Below are 21,572 nucleotides of genomic sequence, written 5' to 3' on the forward strand. Positions count from 1 at the left end.
ACAGAGGAACATGGTATTATCACAGCCCTTGTCATTCGTTACAGGCACAAATAGCCTAAAGAAGAGCTGATGCCTTAGGGGACCAAGCAGGTAGAGAGGCAGGGCAGGTAGAAATTGTGGAGATTTACTTCTGCTGGGCAGCTTCTGGCAAAAATATGGGAAAGGGAGCAAAAATGCCAAGTGATCTTCCAGTAGCTCTTGGTTTGCTTTCAGGTGTGAATGTATGACGTGGGCGTACAGCTGAGGAAGGGGGAAGGTCTTTTATCTTCCAGTGAAAAACAGAAACTTAAAAGATGTCAGATTTGAAAAAGTGGTTTAATCTACAGCCATCTATCCATACAGCCAGCTTACCCTGCTGGAGTCTCAACTTCGTAGATCATACAACTTTGGGTTTACATTGGAGGATTCTTCAGGAAAGGAACATCCCTCTCCCCCCATCCTGGTCATGTGGAGGAGCCACGCAAAACTTTACATACTGGTTCTATAAATGCTACGGAGTCCTCAACGACTGGCTTAGCGCAGGGAATGCCTGTGGGGTTAAGCTTGTTCTTCACTCCCAGCCCCCACAAAACCATCCACCCAGATTATTGCTGTTGAGACACGGCCCTCGCATGGATCCAAAAAGCATAAATGGAAAGACAACCAACCAAAGCAAAAAGAAAATAGCCCTTAGTGCACGTTTAGCTACAAAAACCAGAGTGGCAAATAGGAAAAGGACACAGATCTCCCAGTTACATTATCAGCTACTCAGTAACACTGCGAAAAAACAGATGCTGGGTAGTCACCCTTCTTCATTCAAGCGCAATTAAAAATCCCTCTATGCCAGCGTGTTACGTACAAAATCACATACGGTTAAAATAAGCAACTGAAAGAGCGAATGAGATTCTAATATACAGTACTTTCGCACAGCCAAAGCTATTTTATTTTACAAGATGAGTCTTTTGCGTTAATTTTTTTCCGAAAGCCCAGTAAAAACAGCGTGAACTACTTAAGCAAAATTTAAGAGACCACTTACAAAGTAATATTTGCATAGCACTGTAAATCTGCGTATTTGTTTGGGCACAGTTCTTAGTAGAAACTACAGTGGGTGACAGGGTTGGGTTTTCTTAATACCTTTGTTTTTAAACCAGATTCGGACGCATCTCCTCTGAACGTCATAAAATCAAGTGTAGGAAATAACTGTAAAAATGTACAAAAATATATACACATGCACCGTAAATGCGTACCCTGTATACAGTTTTATTACTCGTTAGGTTTGGCTAGTAACGATCATCTGGTACTTACACTTCCCTCCAAATGCCAGGTTTGCAACAAATCAGTCGGGTTAAGGATGGCGAGTTTTCTGAGAGAAGGTTTTCATTAAAGCTACAGTACTTGCTGGTGATCTTTAGGAGCGAGCGACGCGCCAGCTGACAGGGGCTGCCTGGCGTTCAGGCAAGTAGCATCCAGTCGTCACAAAAGGTACAGCTCTGACAAAGCTGAAGCAAAGTAACACGAAGGGGCGGCGCAGCTCAGCTCTCTGCACAGATGCACATGCAGGTAATAAAGGAGGTATACAGAAACCAGTTCATGCCTTGGGAAAGAAAAAAATTCATTCCTCGTTAGCCTTTGCTGCCCACTCTTCCTCCCTTCGCAAATTGGATTTTAGTGTGACTCATAAATCGGCGTGTTTTCCTTGAAAATACACCCTGGCCAAAATAAAAAACGAAACAAAACTTGTCTAAGACTGAAAATTGGTAGCCATAGCCCCCACGCTAAAGAATACTTCCAATTCAGATTTTAAAAGAGCTATTATATTCCAGTTTATGCTAAAGTGTCTGTTTTTAAAATACGTTTGCTCTTAAGATAAAATGCTGCTTCTGTTAAAGTTTTTAAAAATAGACAATCAGCAACACTCAGCTACTCTCAGAAGTGCACAAATTAACTTTCTTCCAAGTTTCAAAAACTGAAGATTCTAACTATGGGTATAGCATTTTAAGAAATACAGTCAGCTTTCCATAAACCTTGAGAGGCTGAGGATAAGAGAAACAGGGCATATTTGGCCTACAGATCCCAATCCACTGTCTTCCCAATTCCAAAGCGTAAAATATTTTCATGGCATTTTCTGGTGGCTACCAAACGTGGCACAGACCTGGTAATGTGGACTTCCAGAAAGTTTTCTCTCAGACACCATAGCAGGTAAAAAACCCACAAGCAACAACTGGCAAGGATCTTGCCACAGAGATTGCTGAGACAATCAGATAAATTAGTCTTCCAGATAAACAGGGGCAAGCGTGGCAGAGTAAGAGCTGCCACCTGTAACAAGGAGATAAGCCCTTCAAGACAAATTCTGCCCCCAATCAAGTGAACGTGGCAAGGGTTACCTCGTAAGTTGTCGCAGGGTGGTGTGACATCAGTTAGAGTTTGTCTGCCCACACACACACTTATCTCTGCTTTGCAAAGCTCCCGGCAATCGCTCAATTTTCTCAGGGCAAGAATTTGTCTAGACCTGCTGGTGTTCCTCCTCCCTTCAGCGATGCACCTTGCAGCTCTCAGCACGGCTCTTACCGGCTTCACATCCCGGCTTCAATCGGCGCTGGCAGCCCTGGAGCAGCCCACGATGGATCAGAAAGTTCAGAAATTCAGAAAAGAGTAGCTGCGAGTAGCAAAGTACAAACTCAGCGTTACCATTACGTGGATTTGCTTCTTTCCACAGGCATAAACCAGTGTAGTAATCGTCTGCTGTGAACCACAAACTTCACACCAAGTGATGTAAGTCACAGGCATCCAGGAGATGGTGTGAGCTCCACCGCTGCATCCAATTTTCAAAGGAAATCTAGGAATGGATTTTTCGCTTTTATCTGCGTTGGCCTCCAGCACCTGAAGGAAACATGCTTGGGCTAGGTCCGTCCAATTTTGGCCTTAGACTTAGTTAATACTTACTTCTCCAAGATGCCAAAATATGTGAACATTATCTGTCTTCAATCTGGAACACTCTGCATACTGTGAACTCAGCATTATTAAAAGCCTCCAACCCCACATTTCTTTAATCAAAACCAGATTTTGGGGCAGTCCCTAACAAAAACTGCCTCTTTAGCGATTACCAGCCATAACAGTGACCCCTCCTTGATAGATACTCCAACTGTTAGCGAAGTCCTTGTCCCAGCTCTCTTTTACTGGCTTCATCAATGCCAGAGGACCTGTTACCAGGTGGTGATGGAATATGTGAGCAGGCCTGGGAAGGACTCCTCTTCCCTAATAAAGTTTTGCTCCAAAGCGGCAAAGTTGCATTATCACTTAACACAACTATGCTACTTCAGATATATTGAGCAAGCCAACCAGCACCAAAATGCAGGAAGACAAAACCCCAGCTACGTGAGACGATTTTTATAGGATTGGTTGAACTGGAAAGCTCCAAGTTCCAGCTAAGAGGTTGTAACCGAACCATCTGCAGAAGATACAGGCAAGCAAATATACAGACATCAGTAGACGGAGACAAGTGGTATCACGTGGAAGTGAGCAGACACGCTCACTTCTTCTGTGAATACTAGGCAATTAGGACAAAGGTAGTAGTCATATTCATTGGTCAGCATTTAAATGTAGAGCCCTTCAAGATAAGTTAAAGCAGAACAAAGGAACGTTGCCCATGCTCTTTGTGCTAGAGACAAGTATTTTGCTCAGTAACGCAAAGTCAATTGCAAGAGCACATTCAGCCCACAATGAGCTACAGAGAACTATAATCCCTACTGAGCCAAGATCTCCAGATACCAGTTATCTGGTCCTTCTTCAGCATCAGCTTTTTGTGCCTTCCTAACTGAGAGATGCCACAATGCTAGCAGTCTCCAAGCTCTCCCATCAGGTTCTTAGATGCAGGTCAACATGATGCTACCTTGGAACTGCAAATCCCACTTTGAGAGCAACGTCACTGTTCTTCATGACAATGACAAGCACTGCCAAGGCCAAGAGAGTAGCATCTGTCCATGTTAGTCTGAGAACCATTCATCTTCGGAGTCAGTGCTGAACTCCACGGCAGTCAGCTTGCAAGTCCAGACTGGAGAACATGGTATTTAGTCTAAACAGTCAAGCAATAAATGGAAGTTCTGAAAGGTGGAGAGAAAAAATGTTCCTATAGCTTTTAAGTTTATTAAACCCTAGCATGGTTGAAAAGCAAAAGACGAAAAACATGATACATTTTTGTTTATTATTGCTCTTAAAGGGCTTGGTAGTCAAATATACAAGCTATGTTCTATTAAACCAGAAGAAAATAAGATATAAAATCTATGCTCACTTTTCCAATCCAAGCCACCTGCTAATCTTCATTAGTGACATTAACTTCAGTTATTTCCAGTCATTTTAACTTATACATACTCTGTGTACGTGTGCGCACGCGTGTGTATAAAAGCCCCTACTGGAGGAGATAAAATTCAAAATGAAGATATTTGTGTTGGTTTTGTACTGTTTTGTGCATTGCTGTACATTTCCGTTTTCCAAATGGTTATTGATATGTCAGTTTAGAAGAGCAAAATTTAAGTAACTGATGATGTATTTATTATATTTTCAAAAAGAAAGCATGACCAATAAGTTATGATAAGAAAATATGAAATGTTGATTATTCTCCCCTTGATGTACATGCATTAATCCCATGATTCCTAATAGGGAGTTACATGCACTAAGAGGAGAAAAGGATCCTGTAAAGAGAAAGGCTATTAATTCCCTTCTCCTTTAAGCATGTCCCCTCTTCTCAGCATTAAGAGGGGATTTAATTTTGTGAAATTTTTGTCATGCCCATTAATATACTTCTCAAAATCTAAGTATAAAACATAGTCAATGGTCAGCCTGCTTTGCAAGCCTCACTCTGCTAAGCCAGTACAATTTATATATACTCAGTATCATCTTCAGGAAGCAAGTGTACAGCATTTGTAACATCTTTCTAAGAAGCAAGAATTTTATCCATTACTGAATTACTTAAAGAAAAAAAAAAGAAAGAAAAGAAAGAAAAGCCCACTGCTTTTAGTCCTCTGGTTAAAAAAACAGGGAAAAGCCAGAGAGTTGTCTTTATCAGCATTTAGAAGTCCAACCATATTTAAAGACAGAGTACAAGAGCACCCAGCAAGGAAAAACAGAGTCATGGCCAGGCTCTGTTCTCCTCAATTCCCAAAGCATATTCCAAATTCCACTAGCGTTAACAACAGTGTTGCATCCCCTGCCTTAGGGAAGATTTATTGAGGGGACAAAGATGACATACTAATGCTGGGGCTACGGGTACAATGATTCAGCGAGGATGAGTATAACAGGAGACAGACAAGACAGGTCATCCTTCAGATCTTCTTGTTGAAAAGACCACAAATAAAAATTGAGTGCATGACAGAACAGTGACTAATGACCCCAACTAAAATATTTTTCTAAGTTACAAAATTGCCCTTCCAGTGTTTGCAAACAGAAAAATCTGTGGGAGGCTACATTCCAACAGTTAGAGTAAATACGAAAGGAAGGTAAATTATTACTCTCTTATCTTGGTTACTAGAGCAAAGATGAAAATAAGGACCAGTGCTTTGATAAGATCTGCTCTTTACAAAAGTTGAGATAAATATTCTAGTGGCAGCTGGGTTAAAAATACAGACCCCAAGGGTCACCTTTTGCCCTCAGCTGTATTTCTGCAACCCATTTCACCAACTTCTGAGCGTAGCCAAATGCAGATTGTGGCCTTTAGACTTGACCATACAGGTAGTTCCCATCTGTTTGTAAATAATTCTCCAGCTCTGCATACAGCAGCAATCTACAAAACCTTCAGAACGTGTGTTCGTAAAAAAAGAAAAAAAGGAAAAAACCAAAAAACCAAACGCAAGAGACAGGTACAGCCATGACTCTGATCTGTACTTTCAGTGAAAAAACCCAAAGGTCAACAAGCAAAACTAAAGATATTTAAAATCCCTGAAGAGACTCCATACTCTTTCTAATGCTTAACAGAACAGCTTACCTTGCAATATACTTCACATTAACATCTAAAGCACGATCAAGTACAAAGTGCAGTACAACCTATCATTACAGCACACAGGGTAAGATCCTGGCCCCATCTGAATCAATGTCAAAACTCTCATTAAAAGTTCAAGAGATGCCAGTATCGAAATCCCGTTGGTACAGACTTCTCCTTTTCAAATTCTTGTAAAAGACGACATTTTGAAAACTATTGTGCTGGTTTCTGCTGCTGCCTCCCAGTTTACTGAGAGAGGTTGGCTGAACTGGACTTTGGTGATAAGAGACGTGAACAGAAATAAAAGGAGAAAACGTCAGGAAAATTGAATAAGGATCCTTCTTTGCACAGCTCCAAATCCCACAGTCAGCATTAATTCAGAAAACAAAACAAGTCCAAACAGACTATTCAAGATTATCATACCTGTATGATGTGAAACAGGGCAAACAACGCTCAAGAATGAAGTAATATTTTGAAATTAAACGGCCTTGAGCAGTTAGCAGAAGATATGATGAGAATTTTATACTGTTTTAAACTAGTGGATCTGCTCTATGGTATGTGCTGATCAATAACGCACTGCTTCCAAACGCCACCATTCGTTCTCTCACATTACAGAAGTTTTAAGACGTTGCCTGAAAATAAAAGTATCAGTGTAACATACAAATAGGATTTCATCTGTAGCCATGACAACACAGCCTTTCCAAAAACGACTCTAACCCAATAACATCTGTCAATTAATTTAAGAAGGGTTGTTTTTTTTTTCCTGGCTCATTAATAAAAAAAGTTGGAAATCAACAAACATTACATTGGCTTTAGCAAGAAGAAACATTCAATGGCTCCTGTTGTAAAAGTGAGTGTAGTGCTCTTGACAGAAACCAGTGTATTCAGTCATCTGAAGATGCACGTGGCCATGGCCAATGCCCTCTTTTCTCCCCCACCCCCGAGTCCCGCAACAAAGCAAGAAAAATCAGTTTCTTCTTCCACCCCACCCCAGATTTTCTCCCATAGTTTGACTACAGTAATCCTTAAACAGGCAGAAAGTTGATGTGTTCTCTTCAGTTGATGCCTCCAACTTCTTAATTCTTGGCTCAAGTTTTATTCATTAATATTAGTCATCAGTTATTAAGAAAAAGATAGTTTCTAAGTGTTTGTTGTTGTTTTTTAACTGAAATTAATTGGGTACCATAGTCTGGTTATATGTGCTGAACTGCAGCTGTCAGTTATTCCTTCTTCTTGAATTCTTGGTTGCCATAGCTGGAGCCTTTTTCTATTTCAGTTACTCCTATCAGTCTACGAACTCCAAAGGAAGCTTTAAAATATAACAGAGAAATGGGAGGCATATTAAAACCAGTTCAAGAACTTAGGAAATTACATGTAAACACACAAGCAGAATGAACATGAGTTAACCCCAAGGCTACACATGGATCACAGGTCAGATGTCACTAAAAGAGCAGGACAATTCAGATTTAAAAATATAATTAATGCTTCTATGTTGATTAACAGGACAGGTAGTATGCACACTGAAGTATATCTCCCCCCAACCCCGCCATGTGGTTTTAGGGTTGGGTTGTTGGGGTTTTTTTGAGGGGGAAGGGTTACGGATTTGGGATTTTTGTATTTTGTTTGGGTTGGGTTGGGTTTAGTTTTTAACTCAAAGATAAGGTGCACAGTAAAAGTATGTTCTCCTTCAGGCACGCATAATAATGGGCTACAAAACTCACTTGCTAATGACTGCTATAGATATTGCCTAAGATATGAAGGCAAGCCTGCCTGCATTAAAGCTCTTGAAATAATATAAATGCTATACAATATAAAGACTACAGGTGAGCCCTAAGTACTCTTCTGCAAGCCTCATTCATATTAATTAATATATAGAACTTATTGGAGGCAACAGATCCTGTTACACATCACTTTGGGCGTAGCGTCTTCTCTGGTTTTATTACCTGCTCCAACAAGTCCCAGGAATGCAAGGATAAGGAGAGGTGATCCACTTGCAAAAACTCCAAAGCCAAATGTGAAGAGAGGAGAGAGGAGAACTGTGGCCCAAAAAAGAAAGTTTAGGAGAGTCCATGGTCTCCTAGGAGGTTTAAACTGCTGGCCAGGAAATATGCCTTCTTGATTATACATCTCTTGCAAAGCATCCTGGGAGAAAAAGAAGATAGAAGAAAACATGATGATAATGTTTGCATCAAGCAATACCAGACTAGTCAACTCCAGGACAATGTCAAGGACAGTATCTGTGATAAATACCCATCAAAACTTCACAGCATCCATTTCCATCTGCTGTCATTTATTTGGGCATTTCTGCTGACTGCCAAGCCTACTGAATTAGCCCTCTGAAGGCCGTCCTGGCCACCATCACAAACTGAAACCTTACCAGCCTCTCTGCTACCAAATATCCACATCTCCTCTCTTAATTGCTTAGGAATTTAGGGCAGTGTCAGGCCAGAGGCCAATTTAGGCCAACACTAGCTGCCTCTTTGCTTTTTCTTCCAAAAAGGTCAGCATGATGTAGGAAAGGACAGCAGAAAAATGCTGTATATGCAGCCAGAAGAGGAAGGCAAAGCACAAGCTGACCGGCAGAAGCAGCACTGTACTAGCCATAAGCCCCAGACTCCAAGAGAGTAGTTGCATCCTGATCTGAGCCTGCAGAGAGATGCAATCGAGAAACACATGACTCCAAGGAGCAGCAGGCCCAGAGCCTTCCCTCCGTTTGTAAGAACGTTTTGTAAGGTTTCCAAGCCATTACCAAGGACGGCTCGAGTTTGGCTACTTCTTATTTTCCCCCAGTTAAGCTGGCTTTGTTTTAGCTTCCCACATAGAGGGCTGAGAAGCACAAGGCGCTCCTTGCCAATAGCACAGCCTTTTGAGGACGTACCCTGTGTGGGAAGAGCGTTTTAAGGATTCCAGTTACAACATGTTGCTAACACCATGTCGTGGTTTACGCTGGGCTGGCCACTAAACAAATGACAGATGCTCTCTTTTAATCTCTCTCCCTTCCCGGAAGAGAAGGGAGGGAGAATCAGGGAGAGACACTTATGGGTTGAAAAGAAACTAAAATTACTTTAATGAAATATTAATAACAAAAAGATGGTAATATTAATAAGAAAATAATGAATTATATACAAAACCAATATCCAGCTCCTAGGATGATGTTGTCACTGACAGGCACTGGGAAAGTCCCAGACTGGATTCAGTGACAGATGGGAACTGGATTCAGGAATTTGATTCAGGAACACACGGATCAGGATCAAAGACAGACAAACAAAGTCCTCCTCAGACACTGGCCATTGAATAAAGAGGCTGACCCCTTTGATCCCTCAGCTGTTATACTGAGCATGATGCAGATGGGGTGGAATACTCCATTGGTCAGTTTTGGGTCACCTATCCCATCCCGTCCGCTCCTCCCCACAGGTGTGACCCCTTTACAAGAGGTCCGCTTCTGACCCTCCAACATGGCACCTAACGAAGCTAGCTGACCTTTCTTCTTATAGCAGTTAAGTACAAGCAAAAGCCTCTCTACATACCATCCCTTGGTATTAACTATAAACATCAGACCTTATCACTCTGGAAGCAGACACTATCTGAAAAATACGCCGTTAATTTCAGTTGGTTAGAAGAGACTTAACTGAAAAGTAAAATCACAGAAAACTGGTTCTGTTCTACCTCAAACCAGGACACACCATAAGATCAATATATAAAACACCTCCCCAGTAAAACCTCACACCAAAGTTGAACAGAGGTACAGCTGAAACCAGCAAGGAACACCATGCCCTCCATCTGCAAGCAAAGAAGAGCATTCAGCCCAAGGAATGGCACCACATGGCATGAACGCTCTGTGCTGCATCTGCTTAGCTCTGCGTTTACAAAGCAGGAGCCAAGCAGATACAGATCCCCCCTGTAACATACACTTTCATGTCTGCTCCTCCAGCCAGGCAACGTCAGAAGGAATTCTTACATCTAAGAGCCTTTTCACAAAGGAATGACATGACGGCATGTCCCAGATAGCAGGAGACAGGATTCAAAGATCCCAAAATTTATTTAGGGTTGTTTGGTTTGGTTTTTAAACTCTCTAATCCCATATTATGCTAAATGGCCCACAAGCTAGTTTGATAAACCTCCTAATGGGAGGTGGTAGGAGAAGATAATAGCTGCTGTTCTTTGTAAGAGAACTTCTCTCCCCTTAATTGAATTAGAGCTTAGGTATTCAAACAAGCAAAGTTAAAATGAACAAAAAGAAACTCAGAACAATCTGCTGCCTACCTGCAGGCTAAGCATAACCTTGGAAATGCTGCAAATGCTGCAGCATAGGTCATCACAGCAGAAGAAAGCCCAAAGTAACTAAAGTTTCTGTGCTCCTGTTTTCCCACAAAGATAAACAACGCAAAAATCAAGATCCACATTTCAAGTTCAACAATCCCGCAATTAGGTCTGGGCAACATTAGTTCTCTCCTCCTCCCCACAGAACTGTGGTGAAGAAATGAACCAGCTAAGGTAAAAGGAATACAATGCATGAGGAAAAGCTTTGAGCTGTTTGAAGGGATGCTGACCATGTGCCATATCGGCCTCTGGCAGCAGATCCCAGGGACTGTCTGTACCGTGTCACACACCACGGCAGAGATATCACCAAGAGGCAGAAGGAAAGTGACAGCAGAAGAAACACGAAAGCAAAGGACAATTGTAGCTAAGAGATGGACGGGCTGTCCCTGACATACAGTTATCAGTCTTCTTGAGTGCCTAAAGACACCCACAGGGAAAATGGAGCTTTTAGAAATGTATGAGACGCCCAAGAGCTAGACAATGGATTGCTATTAGTTCTCTGCAACTCAGACCTATCTCGGAATCCCATTGTGTTTCCCAGCAATTTGAGACCTATTCACTAGCCAGTCCTCTGTGGCCAAAGGGCTCTTCTGTACCACTCTTTCCAGAAGTTTGAGGGATGGCTGCCAAATTATACATAATATTTCCATCTCTTCTCTCCATCCAGTGGAAGAGTGTGCATTACTTAGTGCCTTAATACGCTACCCAAAGTCCCAAAAGAGAAAAAAGAAAGCAAAGTTGTTTACCTTTTCCTGGTAAAGCTTATGAAGCCAGTTTGCAGCTTCCTTTTCATCTTGAGGGATATCTTCCAGAGGAAATCTCCTGGTTTAGTAGAGACATTAAAAAAGGGAAAAAAAAAGAATTAAGGGAAAATCCAAGTATTTGACATTAGACCACTATTACGGAAGATCTTCTATTCACAGAATCACGGAATGATATGGGGTTGGAAGGGACCCCTGGAGATCATCTCATCCAACCCCCCAGACAAAGCAGGTCCTCCTAGAACAGGTTACACAGGAACTTGTCCAGGCAGGTTTTGAATGTCTCCAGAGACGGAGACTGCACCACCTCCCTGGGCAGCCTGTTCCAGTGCTCTGCCACCCACAAAGTGAAGAAGTTCCTCCTCATGTTTAGATGGAACTTCTTAAGTACAAGTTTATTCAATGAAGAGCATAAGCTACCAGAGAACTGGGACTTGAGTAACACCCGATTATCCATATAAAACTCAAATTCCTAAGACAAAAGAAACTGTACAAGCTTCTATCGATTTCAGAACATGAGTACAACAAGCATTTCTCACTCAAACACTGCTCTTCCTTCACCAGAACCTCACCGGCTGATTCCCAGTGAGCTCAGACTGAGGAACCCAGAGGTGGGGAAAGACAAGCAAGTGGCAAACCCCAGGATAATTGTTTGTATACACTTTGTTAGTGAAAATTTCATTTTGGAAAGAATGGGAGGGGTAGTTAAAAATTCACTTACTACCAACTCCAAGGAAAACATCTATAGCAACTGCACTTCTCTCTCCTTGCCTCTCCAGCCCTACAGATTGAGGCATGCAGTTCTGGTGCATGCAAAAATTATGCCCAGCTCCAGGTACTGATCTGACCTCACTGAGAACAGGCACCTTTTAAGAGCCTCCTTCTAGTGGTGAAGAGCCAACCATTATCCTGCATTCTTTTATTTTCCAAGGTAGGCCACTAACATGCTTGCAAATGTAGCATTTCTTTTCTCAGTGGCACATGTCTCAGTCCTGGTTCAATTCAGAAATCAGTTGCTCGATTTGTAGAGGGCAGGCACGCATCTTACCCTCACCTTGACCATATTTTGGTAACACTTAGACTGTATCAGGGCCTTCTTATAGCAAGGGTGACCTTTGGGAGGGCTCTGGACTCACTGATCCCAGATAAAACTTATTTGCTGCTGTTTAACCAGGGAATATGTTTCTGCAGTACAAACTAAAGCCTTCAAGTCTGCAGCAGCAGAGGGAAGATATTCTAATACAGTTCTAATATTTTCTGTATCCCATGAATTAATTGAACACTGGATTTTACAGATCTACTTTCATTAGCTCTAATAGGAGAAGTCGCTCAATTAATAAAAATAATGCTCAATAAAAGCTCAGTAAAAAGTAATTTGCTGAAAGCTCCCTGGTAAATTTGTTGCTGTGTTGCTATCACCACTAGAGGGTACTCACAGCAATAAATACCATTTGGTAATTTAGCTGATTATTTTCTCTGGAGCCAGTCAGGAGAAAGGCTGGATCCTCTGCAGAGAGCTAAGCTTCTTACCTCTGCACAGGTAACCGAATATGCAGATATGAAGAACAAGAGCTTATGTGCTTCCTTTCTCTGAGCTAAGCTAAGTCTGCTAGCACATTAAGGACATGTTCATTTTTCAGCAAAAGGACTGTAAAAATAGTATTCTTATTCTCATGACTTCCTCTCCAATACAGAGAAAGAGATTGGAGTGCAGAAAAGCCTCTTGAGAGTGTTGATTCAGTCCATAAATAATATTTTAAATCAAAATTATCTGCACGTAGTCATTAATTTCTATAATGGGTTACAATTAGTAATTTTACCTGGCAACATCATCCTCAACAGAATTTTATGAACTCAAATCTCTTCTAATGACTATTGAAACTACATTTCTCTTCTTTCCTCCTGCTACCTCGCCGTTAAAAAAACCCAACTTGCACCTGCATCAGCAAGGCATAGGATATTTAACTGAATGCAGCTGCTCTTCAAGGTATAGAGACATACATCTATGCATGTGTACTCCAGATCCAGCTACGCATGCTACATCCATCTGCTGTTACTATGGAATTACTGGCAGAAACCATCTGACCAGCTGTTTTTCTAGCTGTAAGTTGTCTGCTCACTGTCCTCACCAGGAATGTATCTGGCAAGTGTAAACAGTCAAAATGAAACCCCTTGCAAATGAGGGACCCCATCTCTCCCCATCACCTCTGCAGCCTTCTTTCCAACTGAAAGACTAAAATGTTGTGGAAGTTGCAGTAGCTGAGAGCCTAACTAGAACACGTGTCCTTCCCTTCCCAATTAAGGCTGCAGCATTCTCCCTCCCTTGAGATAGCATTTCTTCCACAAAACTGTTGCTGCTATACATCCACACAATGGGTAATCAGTGTGATTCCCTACAAAGTCCTTAACCCTTCAAGGCTCTGGTAAGACACACCTGCCCTGTAGGAGGAGAGCCTATAGAGCCAGTGCCATACATCTGCAATGCAGACCCATGGCCAGAGGGGAAAGGAGTGGGAAAGTAGCAAGGCTTTTTTAAATTTTATTTTATTTTAAAAACCAGACATCAACCTCATCACCATAGCGTAGCAATGTTTTCCAAAGTGTGGGTGCAATCCCTAGAGAAGGAGAAGTGAACTGTCAAAAGAACAACCAGGTGGTTTGTCACAAGCAAATATAAAAGGGAAAAGAAGAAATTCAACAGCGCGGGGTCAGTAGTTCTTATGATGACAAGGAAGCCTTTAAAGCAGAAGACAACAAGGAGAAAGCAAGAAAGACAAAATGTATGTGTGCGTGCACGTATGTACATGCTGCGTGGAGTCAGGTATTAGCAGTTACTCTTTCAGGCAAAAGAATAGTGACAAATGTGAGGAATGAAGCACCTCATTCATACAGTGTCTGAATTTCAGTATTACTTAATGTCTAATCTGCTAATCAAACCACGTGAGAGAAGGAGAGAAATTGGAACAGTAAAGAGCTTTACACGATTTATTACAAGAGACTACTGATGTTGGGCAGGCTATTTATACTGTGCATATGCTCACAGGGGACTGGGAAGGGGCCAGAACAATTGGTTTTCTGTTCCCATCAGAGAAAGGAAAAAGGTGGACTAGTGCTCTCACTGCACAAAACTTGGGGAAACCCTGTAACAAAAACGTGGTCATACCCAGGCTTAAAAAGTCTGCTTACTGCTCTCTGACTTGCTGGGTGATATCATGGGATCTCACACATGAAAGGGAACTAAAGCAAGGGGAAAACGCAGAGGTCTTTGCAGCCTGCAGAGAAGCTTGAAGGACAAGGAAGAGGGGACTACAGCAAAGGACATCACCCTGTAAAAACTGAATACACTTCAACATGCCAAAGCATGCATCTTAGGGCTTACCTCCATCATTACATGCTCACCTTACACACATATCTGCTTCATATTTCTTTCCATAAAGAATTCCTAATAAAGACGGGTTCTTGTTTCCTCTGAAATTTAGTGTTACATCATACACTGCTGAAACTGTTACAAAAAAGAAAATACGGCTGTTATATCAGCAATTCTAGCAACTGTGTTGCCAGCATCCTTACATTAGACAGCAACAGGGCCTTGCTTTAATGATGTCAGGTACCAGAATCCTTCACTACTTTGTGTTTACATGTTGTATCTTTCCATATCAGCCACCTGACATTCCCATCTACATAGCAAGTGTGTTATCAAAACACAATATAATTTGATGAACTTAGCAACAATGACATAAATGAAAGGTTTATTATTTTTTAAGACTGGTATCTGAGAGTTATGTGGCACAAATTAACGGCTGACATGCCGAATGCTTATCACTGCCAACTCACTAATTGTAATGGACTTAATGAACAATAGTGTATACTACACTGTGCTACAAAGAGAATATTAAATAACACACTACAATTAATGCAACGAACAAGTAGTAGCTTGCCAGTACCTGTTCCCCTGAGACACTGGACAGCAGTGGTGAAACCTTTGGTTCTGGGCAACAGGTGGTATTTCAGTTTAGGCAATCCCTTGGATTCAGCTACCTCCATACTGATACGATGCTTGGTCTCTGTAAAACGAGTTCCTTCACAGTACAGGAGAAACTAGTACAATGAGACAAAAGGCAAAAAACAAGGACATCTTGAGATCAAAAGAAACCAAGCAAAATACTGAAAACATGTGCAAGATAAACATACATCCATGCACACGTACACACTTAATTGTCTCATTACATTTAATTTTATCAACACTTGTACCAAATTTAAGGTGACAAAAAGTCTAAACGGTTATAACTGAAACATTTTTTAAAAAAAAAAAAAAATCCCTGAAGGCTTTAGCCTGATGATGGGCTAAACTACAAATCAGAAAAAGCAATCCAAATATCAGTACATGACCACTTTAGGAAAAAACGTATTAATCACTAGCTACCTCATTTAAAATGTATACAGTACAACCAGAATTATTCAACTGAATTCAGATTTGTTTATCTGAAAGCTTTTCTGATTTATTTTTGTTTCCTATTGGTATCAGTTGTGTTCATAAAAAATGGTGCCTTTCCCTAAAGCCTGTTCCTTGTTCATCTTGTAAGGCACCAATCTGACTGTGGTATTCTAATTAATTATTAAAGGCTTAAATCCTCCCATACTGACTTCGAGCAGCACAAAGCAATGATTTGTCCTTTCCAGCTTCTATATTGCCTCTGCTCTAGTTGAGAGAGAGCGAGAGAAAGCAGAAGCAATGCAAAGTCAAGAGCAGACAGAGCCCTTCTGAAGGCCCTCGGGTAAATTCCTGCTTATCGTTGGCCTTTTTGAAAGGTGGACATCATTCCCATTGCACCAGCAATAGGAAACATTGCTGCATTTGAGCACACAAACCTCTGCATCCCTGGCAAGCAATGGAGGGGGAGAAGCACAGGTTGCTACTACTCTCTCATAGCAGCATCATGCGACGCTGTAACATTGCAATTCAAAGGAAAGACTTGTTGGATGCATCACCATACACCTGCTGTTTGTCAGTACTGTGGTTGCTTGACTTTTCTCTGTAGTATATCCCCATGCTGTGCACCACAAAAAGCACATTAAATGAATGTTAAGACTGCAAAGCCATGGACAGGAGAGTTAGGCCTGCCAGAGCACAGTGGGAGAACGGGAGCTGGTCCTGCAATCTTCATTTGGCTCTTGCGGGCACATCCATTATGAAAACGTGACCAACCACCAGCACCACCACCAAGTGGCAAGGACAGCAACCAGGTACAGAGTGTGACGCCACAGCAATCAACCCCAGCCTGCAATGCAAGCTCTTTCTTCTGTACCAGACTCTCACCCTCCTTCTAGTCAACGGCACAGTGATCCTTCTGGACCAAGTCAGTGAGGGAGGTGCAGACTGTGCTGTGGTAAGCATGTGAGAAAGACTTCACCAAGGAAGGTTGCGCAGACAGCCCTAACTGTGGCAGTCAGAATGAACAAAAGTTAGGAAATTGATTTACTCACGTCAATTTTAATCATGATTTACATCACCAAGCAGGAAGTCTTGATTTAAATAATCAATGCTAAGTACGTTTTGCATTTATATTTTCCAGTTGTATTCCCTAGAGACTAGTCTTTGATTCTCAACCATAGAATCATTAAAACATATAGATTTGCAACTAAATTACAGTCTTTTAATTGGTAAGGGTTTTTCTTTTTCTTTTTTCCAACACTAATCAGAAAGGTATATTAAGTGTAGTTCATATCATTATCATTCAAGCAATTAAGTAGTTTAAAATACGTTCTCCAGATTCTTATTTTTTTTAACTTTGTAATGACAGAAAGTCACAAATGACGCATTCACAATGCACTACTTAAGGCTTACTATTTCACTATTCATTTTAACAAGCTGTACTGGATAATACTGAAAAAAATCACTTAAAATGCATAAAAAGCCCCTTAAAATGTTTTATGAGCCAAATTACATGTGCTGCTATAAAAGCAAACCAGTAAATTTATCAAAACGTTTGCATTCAATACTAAAAGAAGCTTAATAGGTCGATTATACCACTGTGCTGCCGCAGTAAAATCTAACAACATTGCCCATAATGAAACATAGTTGTTTCACCCTTGACTTCAAATAATGTCAAAATAAAAGGGGAAAGCATAATTGCAAAAGCAGATGTAAGCTTACACAGAGTTCTCATAGAGACTTTTTGAGAAACCTGTCAATGAACATACTAACAAGAACTTCCTATCAAAGTCCATGGCCTGTGCATCTCCCCACCCAAATTCTTCACTCATTTCCCCAGAAAAGACTTTTTTTGTTTATGTGTCTTTTTAGCCTACCTCAGATAATGTAGCTTAGGGTTATATTATGATTTTTTTTTTAAAAAAGTAAAAATAAGATCAGAAGGAATTAACAAGTATTAGACAAGCCTGATTTTTAAATTATCATAATGTTTCTAATCACCTATGCAAGCTTCTGAACTGTTTCCCAAAGGGCTTCCCTTACCAACAGGCAAACAGAGCAACACTTTACCGGCATATCCCAAAAGACCTCCTAAAACAGATTTTCCTTGACAACACTTGAAGATGAGCAGACCTTTCCCTGATATATAAGGCTACAGTATCACATGAGTATCTCTGTCGCCATTTCACTTCTAGCAGTCGATACTAGAGGAGCAACTCAACACTTACCCACATATATTCAGGATAATCAGCCAAACGTTTTAATCCTTCAATAACCGTATCTCTATCTTCTTCCCATTTTCTTTTGCAGAAAACAATCTCAAGGAAGTACCACGTCCAGCCAATTAAGGGCACATATAGTAGCTCTCTCTTAGCAAGAACTTTGGAACTCTTGGAGAAAAACAAAAATAACAATTAAAAAATGTCACTTGCTGATTTGTACAATGAGACCAAAGACATTAAAGTCACAACGACAAAGAGTTGATGGAGTTATATCTAGAAACTCAAACGCAAAAAAACTGTATGTGCATGGGATATAAACAGACCTATAGTCCTCCTAAGGAAGGAAAAACTCGTGGTGCCACATACCCCTAGCACTCCAAAGCGCTCTGTCATAGTCCAGCCACACAAGAAGTCAATTTCAAAGTTGTGATTCAGGATGATGATGACGTGTTCTTTCCCAAAGGTGTTCACTGTGGCCTCGTCTGAGAACAAGGTGCACTCTGTGCCTGACCACCATTCCAGCAGCATTACCAACTCTGACAAACATGATGAAGATGGAGAGAGGAGTTAAGGGTGCAGCTTTCAAAAAACATTTCATGTTTCACCTCCAGCCCCATTCAGTGCTCATTCTCTTCTGACTCCCAACATCTCTGTCACATTTTCAGTCCAACCCAGTAGAGATGAAATGAGAGCTTAGACAGGTATAGACCAAATAACATCACCATCCTCAAGCAGTATTTAGGGCACTAGATATATGCATTATGGATAATTTAACAAGTTTTTAACAGTGACAAGTTTGGGCATTATATTATGAATATGAAATTTCATAATCACTGGAAGAAATGCCAAAACTTTGTGTCTGAAAACGGACAGTTGAGTCGTTGATTGCTCCACTAAATGAGTCCAGTTTCTCCCAGGTGGAACACAAATTATGCATAGACGCAGCCTAATGCTTTTACTCAACATGAAACAAGCTTTATGGAGGTAAACAGACCAATGATGGGCTTTTAAAGGGATACAATGCCATAGATCTTCTGCAATAGATTTTAATATTACAACACAGGACTCTAATTGTTCTGTATTATGGTCATCAACACAGAGTCAAAAGCACCAGAGAATCGAGTTAATTTATCAAAATATGTGGGCAAAGCCAAGAATGATAACCTATGTCTTTCTTTTACAGCGAAAGAAAGAATTAGCCCTTTCTCATCTTTCTCCAGCTTTTCTATATCCCAGCATCTGTCTTACTCCACCCTGAACATTACCCATCCTTCATTACCCACTGTTCTTATTTCCCACCTCCCCTTTTTTAATCTTATAAAAAGCATTTCACTTAAATTCAGCATGCACTGAATGTAGTTGCCATGGTTAGCCTATTTCCCTCATTTCAGTACAACCAGGCAGATGGAAGGCATTGCCTCTACCATGGGACAACTATAAAAAGTATGAGAATAGTTCACTCTCCCAGGAGGAAGATTTGCTTCCATGCAAACTGTAGTCATTGCTGTTTTCTCATTTCAATGAGATACGGGTGCAATCAAAATTTGGATGCACAAGTATGGCTGTTAAAAAGTCCAACTCTTCCCATATAACTACGAGTAACTTGCAGGGTCAAAACTGGAAGGCACCCCCTTGGTTCTCTACATCAGGTTCTGCCACACAGTATTTCAGCTTTCCATCAAGAGGCCCCAGTTTTGCAAAATAGAGCAGTGCCTTCCTGCACAAGGGCTTCTAATCACAGATTCACAGAATGATATGGGGTTGGAAGGGATCTCTGGAGATCAAGACAGGGTAATCTATCCATACCACTAAATAAGAGTGGGTCCAAGTTTGGAACACATCAGAGAGAAGGCACACACCCTATTTGGGTGAATGATGGGGAAAACCAATCCTGGTCTGCTCAAGATACATAGCTTCTCTAGCAGTAGTTTTTTCACTTTTATTTCCCATGTGACCACTTATCCACCATGTTATTCCCCTGTATCATTTTCAAGACTCGCTCATTTGGAGGCATGACAAAAGTTATGCAACTTGCTGATGAAGACAGTGTAACTCTGGTAAACTGGAAATACAGCAGAGGGAAGACAGAATAATAGTTTATACCAACTAGAGGTTTCTATCATTGCTTTCCAGCTTTGTCTCCTTCACAAATGATGTGATGACTTACCTTTCTTGCTTTGGTTATCCCGGCTCAGCAAAAAGGGAAAAGAGGACAGCAAGCGTGTCCTTAGTTGCGAGCTATGCTCTTCCAAGCAGGTGGCCAGGAAACTGGAGCAGTGGTACCAAACACAGTGTGGTACTCTGAGCGATTTTACCCTTTCCATTGCTCTTTCTGTTCTAAGGAATAATCTCCAATACCTGCTACAGTTACTGCATTTTCTGCCCAAAAATAAAATAAAATGGGTGTGTTTCTTCCTCAAATTCAGAAAAAAAAGAAAAATTCAGAGGCAGGTGTGGATGATTTTCTGCAGAGCATTTCTTCTACTGTTCACTCTAAAATAGTGGAGGAAGCTTTGCTGAGAGATTTGCCAGAGTTCATACTGAGAGAGCAGGGTTGATGAGCCGAAGAATTAATACTAGGAAACAGATTGTCCTTTACAAGTGTACTGATAAATGATGTAATTATAACTGGGAGGGGAGTGGGCTGATTTCCTTTTTTTTTTTTTCTTTCTTTTTTTGGTGTGTGGGTGACAGCTATTTTGTGTGGCACCAATCTCCTGCCAACACTACGGCAAGCTCATCCTTCTGAACAAAGGGACGATAACACTTGCGCTACTTGGGCTGCTCCCTGTAGAGGACAAGCAACACTTCCCTACAACAAACCCTCTCCTGCAGCCAAAGCTCCCACACGCCAAGGCAAGCAGGGTTATAGCCTCATGAGCCACCCAGAAACAAAGCAAACAAGAGGCATCACGCATCTCTCAATTCAAAATACTAACATTGCAACTAACAATTGCAGAGAGGTGATTCTGCCACTTTACTCTGCTCTGGTGAGACCTCACCTGGAGTATTGTGTGCAGGTCTGGAGCCCTCAATATAAGAAGGACATGGACCTGATGGAGAGGGTCCAGAGGAGGGCCACAAGGATGATCAGGGGGTTGGAGCACCTCTGCTACGAGGACAGGCTGAGGGAGCTGGGGTTGTTCAGCCTGGAGAAGAGGCGGCTCCGGGGAGACCTCATAGCAGCCTTCCAGTACCTGAAGGGAGCCTACATGAAGGCTGGGGAGAACCTGTTTAGAAAGGCCTGCAGTGACAGGACGAGGGGAAATGGCTTCAAGCTGGAGGGGAACAGATTTAGATTGGAGATTAGGAGGGGGTTCTTTACTGTGAGGGTAGTGGAGCACTGGAACAGGTTGCCCAGGGAGGTGGTTGAGGCCCCATCCCTGGAGATATTCAAGGAGAGGCTTGATGAAGCCCTGGGCAACCTGGTCTAGTTGGGGGTGTTCCTGCTGACTGCGGGGAGGTCGGACTAGATGACCTTTGGAGGTCCCTTCCGGCCTGGACAATTCTATGATTCTATGATTCTATGAACACTGCAATACTAACATGCAACCAGTCTAGACCAAATGTGCTGAGCTCTCCAAAGGCATGAATCACCTGAAAGGAGCTGATGTAGGAGAGCTTGAAGTACAGACTACTCATATCATGAATTACATGTGCTGCAAAGGCTTTACATTGAGGTCAGAGCCCAACAAACGTTTTTTTTTTCCCCAAACATCTGCCAGAGCCTGGTTTTCAGTGGGCTAGAGGACATACCCAGATACACAATCACCTGTGTATCTACCCCTGCACGCAGATCCTCTGCCAGACGGGCAGAGCAGCTTCTGTTACAGACAGCTCTGACATGAACGCTCTCAGCTTAAAACTAAACAGCTTGGGGGAAGCAA

At 41.6% G+C, this 21,572-nt stretch overlaps 1 protein-coding gene across 3 annotated transcripts in view; it reads right to left on the reverse strand.

The window, feature by feature from the left end:
• Positions 1-899: 899 nt before the first annotated feature.
• Positions 900-21,572, reverse strand: part of AGPAT3 (1-acylglycerol-3-phosphate O-acyltransferase 3) — a 65,783-nt gene continuing 45,110 nt past the window's right edge. For all 3 annotated transcript variants that reach the window (XM_014938187.1, XM_014938188.1, XM_014938189.1), the window contains 7 exons: positions 18,052-18,221; positions 17,692-17,853; positions 14,976-15,129; positions 14,431-14,533; positions 11,017-11,092; positions 7,894-8,092; positions 900-7,259 (listed from right to left, as the gene is read on the reverse strand). In XM_014938187.1, the coding sequence (XP_014793673.1) occupies positions 7,171-7,259; positions 7,894-8,092; positions 11,017-11,092; positions 14,431-14,533; positions 14,976-15,129; positions 17,692-17,853; positions 18,052-18,221 (953 nt within the window). In that variant the 3' untranslated portion in view covers positions 900-7,170. The remainder of the gene's footprint in view (positions 7,260-7,893; positions 8,093-11,016; positions 11,093-14,430; positions 14,534-14,975; positions 15,130-17,691; positions 17,854-18,051; positions 18,222-21,572) is intronic.

The sequence above is a fragment of the Calidris pugnax genome, unplaced genomic scaffold (genome assembly GCF_001431845.1).
Source record: "Calidris pugnax isolate Ruff unplaced genomic scaffold, ASM143184v1 scaffold25, whole genome shotgun sequence".
Taxonomy (NCBI): Eukaryota; Metazoa; Chordata; class Aves; order Charadriiformes; family Scolopacidae; genus Calidris; species Calidris pugnax.